This window comes from Acanthisitta chloris, unplaced genomic scaffold, assembly GCF_000695815.1.
Source record: "Acanthisitta chloris isolate BGI_N310 unplaced genomic scaffold, ASM69581v1 scaffold19754, whole genome shotgun sequence".
NCBI classification, from domain to species: Eukaryota; Metazoa; Chordata; class Aves; order Passeriformes; family Acanthisittidae; genus Acanthisitta; species Acanthisitta chloris.
In genome coordinates, this window is record NW_008667847.1 from 539 (window position 1) to 3,027 (window position 2,489).

A 2,489-nucleotide genomic window follows, 5' to 3' on the forward strand; every position below is an offset into this window, starting at 1 on the left:
CAGTGTGGGGGTTCATCCCAGTGTGGAGGTCCCATCCCAGTCTGGGGGTGCCATCCTGGCATGAGAGTTCTGTCCCAGTGTGGGGGTCCCATCCCAGCGTGGGAGTCCTGTCCAGGCCTGGGAATTCTGTCCCAATGTGGGGGTCTCATCCCAGTGTGGGGGTCCTGTCCAGGCATAGGAATTCTGTCCCAGTGTGGGGGTCCCATCCTGGTTTGGGGGTCCCAGTGCAGCATGGGGGTCCCATCTTGGTGTGGGAGGTTCCCATCCTGGCTTGAGGAGGTCCCATTCAGGGGTGGGGGTCCCATCCTGGCATAGGGGGGGGTCCCAGCATGGTGTGGGGTTCCCATCCCCGTGGGGGGGTCTCACCACAGTGTGGGGGGCCCATCCCAGCATGGGGGGTCCCAGTGCCACATGGAGGGATTCCAGCCTGGCGTGGGGGTCTCAGTGCAGTGTCACTCCAGGTGCTTTCCAGTGACATCCCTGCCCCACACCTCCCTCTCCTCCCACCCCCCCAGGGCATCCCTGGAGCTGCCATCCCTGTCCTGCTCCCACAGGGGCTCCATGTCCCCTCCCTGTGCTGGATGGGGACCCCCAGCCCCTCTCCCAGTGCCAGCTGACACCTCCTCCTCTCCTTCCAGGCAGGTTTCGTGCTGACAACCTGAACAAGCTGAAGAACCTGTGCAGCAAAACCATTGGGGACAAGATGAAGGTGAGGCATCTCACTGGTGGGACATCACCAACCAGTGGCATCTCCCCCCACTCCCACCCCTCCAGGCCTGTCCCTCATGGTACTGAGGGATGTTTTCCCCCTGGAATTTTACTCTTGAACCTTCCTGGGGTTCTTTTGTCTTCCCTCTGCAGAGGAAGGAACCTGTGGGGACGGATGAGTCGGTACCAGAGAGTGCCCAGAACCTGGATGAGCTCACAGCTGATGTTCTGGGGGTGAGTTGGGACCCCAACTCCTGTCATAGTGTCTCCAGTTTGTCCAGAGCTTTGCCTGGAATTGCCCAGATTGCTGGTGTGAAGTGCTGTCACACAAGGGGGGTGTGACACCTGACCACCAAGCCAGGAGGATCCTTATCCCACATCCCACCGAGCAATAACCAACTCTTCCTCAGTGTCCTTCATGAGAAGGTTCATCCCTGGGGATTTGAGTCCTTCATTTATCCAGCCCAGGGTTCATCCCTGGGGATTTGAGCAACCTCATCCTTCCATGTCCTCTGTGTGTCCCTCCCTGCTCCCATCCTGGTTTGTTGGCTGCTTTGGAAGCAGCTCAAACCCTTCCAGAGCCCAACGTGTCCCCTTGGGTTGGTGTTGGGTGTCTCCAGTTGGCTCCCTCGAATCCATGGAATCCAGGATTCCCCTTGCTGGGCCAGCAGCCTTTTCTCCCCAGTGGTGTCCTCCCTCCTCCTCCTCCTCACCCAGGGGTGTCTCACAGGGTCTCCAGGTGTCCCAGATCAAGAAGGTTCGGCTCCTGATCGACGAGGCTATCCTGGAATGCGACGCCGAGCGCCTGCGGCTGGAGGCTGAGCGCTTCGAGAGCCTCCGGGAGATCGGGAACCTCCTCCACCCATCCGTGCCCATCAGCAACGACGAGGTGGGACACGGGGAGGGACACGGGACACGGGGTGGGACACGGGAGGGAGGTGAGAACAGGGGGAGGGACATGGGAGAGAGGTGGGAACGGGGAGGGAGGTCAGACAGGGGTTGGGCAGTGTGACACAGGGAGGGAGTTGGGGACGGGGGAGGGAGATGGGACATTGGGAGAGAGGGGGACGTGGGACACAGGGTGGGGACACGGGAGGGAGGTGGGACATGGATTGGGGACATGGGAGGGAGGTGGGGACAAGAGGAGGGAGATGGGGACAGAGGGAGAGAGGTGGGGCCAAGGGGGAGGGTGATGGGGACAGGGGGAGGAAGATGGGGACGGGGAGGGAGGTAGGACAAGAGGAGGGTGGTTGGGACAGGGGGACGGAGGTGGGACATGGGTTTGGGGACAAGGGAGGGAGGTGGGACATGGAGGGGGGAGGTGGAACATGAGTTTGGGACATTGGGAGGGAGGTGGGACACAGGGTAGGGGACACGGGAGGGAGGTGCGACGTGGATTGGGGGACATGGAAGGGAGGTGGGACAGGGATTTGGAGACACGGGAGGGAGGTGGGACAAGAGGAGGGAGGTCGGGACATAGGGACAGTGGGAGGGAGATGGGGATAAGGGGCGGGAGATGGGGACAGGGGGAGAGAGGTGGAACGGGTAGGGTGGTGGGACACAGGTTGGGGACACGGGAGGGAGGTGGGACACGGGAGGGAGGTCGGGACAGGGGACAGGATATGGGACATGGGGACAGTGGGAGGGAGACAGGGACGGGGAGAGAGGTGGAATGGGTAGGGTGGTGGGACATGGGTTTGGGGACATGGGAGGGAGGTGGGACACGAGTTTGGGATACGGGAGGGAGGTGGGGCACGGGGGGGGGGGGGGGGGAGGGGGGG

The 2,489-nt window shown here is 62.3% G+C and overlaps 1 protein-coding gene across 1 annotated transcript in view; it reads left to right on the forward strand.

Annotated features, from left to right (window-relative positions):
- Positions 1–638: 638 nt before the first annotated feature.
- The window catches only part of LOC103800316 (serine--tRNA ligase, cytoplasmic-like), a gene marked incomplete at both ends in the record, with an annotated part of 5,228 nt that continues 3,377 nt past the window's right edge, over positions 639–2,489 (forward strand). Inside the window, 3 exons of the mRNA XM_009072692.1 lie at positions 639–709; positions 862–942; positions 1,439–1,597. Of these exons, the coding sequence (XP_009070940.1) occupies positions 639–709; positions 862–942; positions 1,439–1,597 (311 nt within the window). The remainder of the gene's footprint in view (positions 710–861; positions 943–1,438; positions 1,598–2,489) is intronic.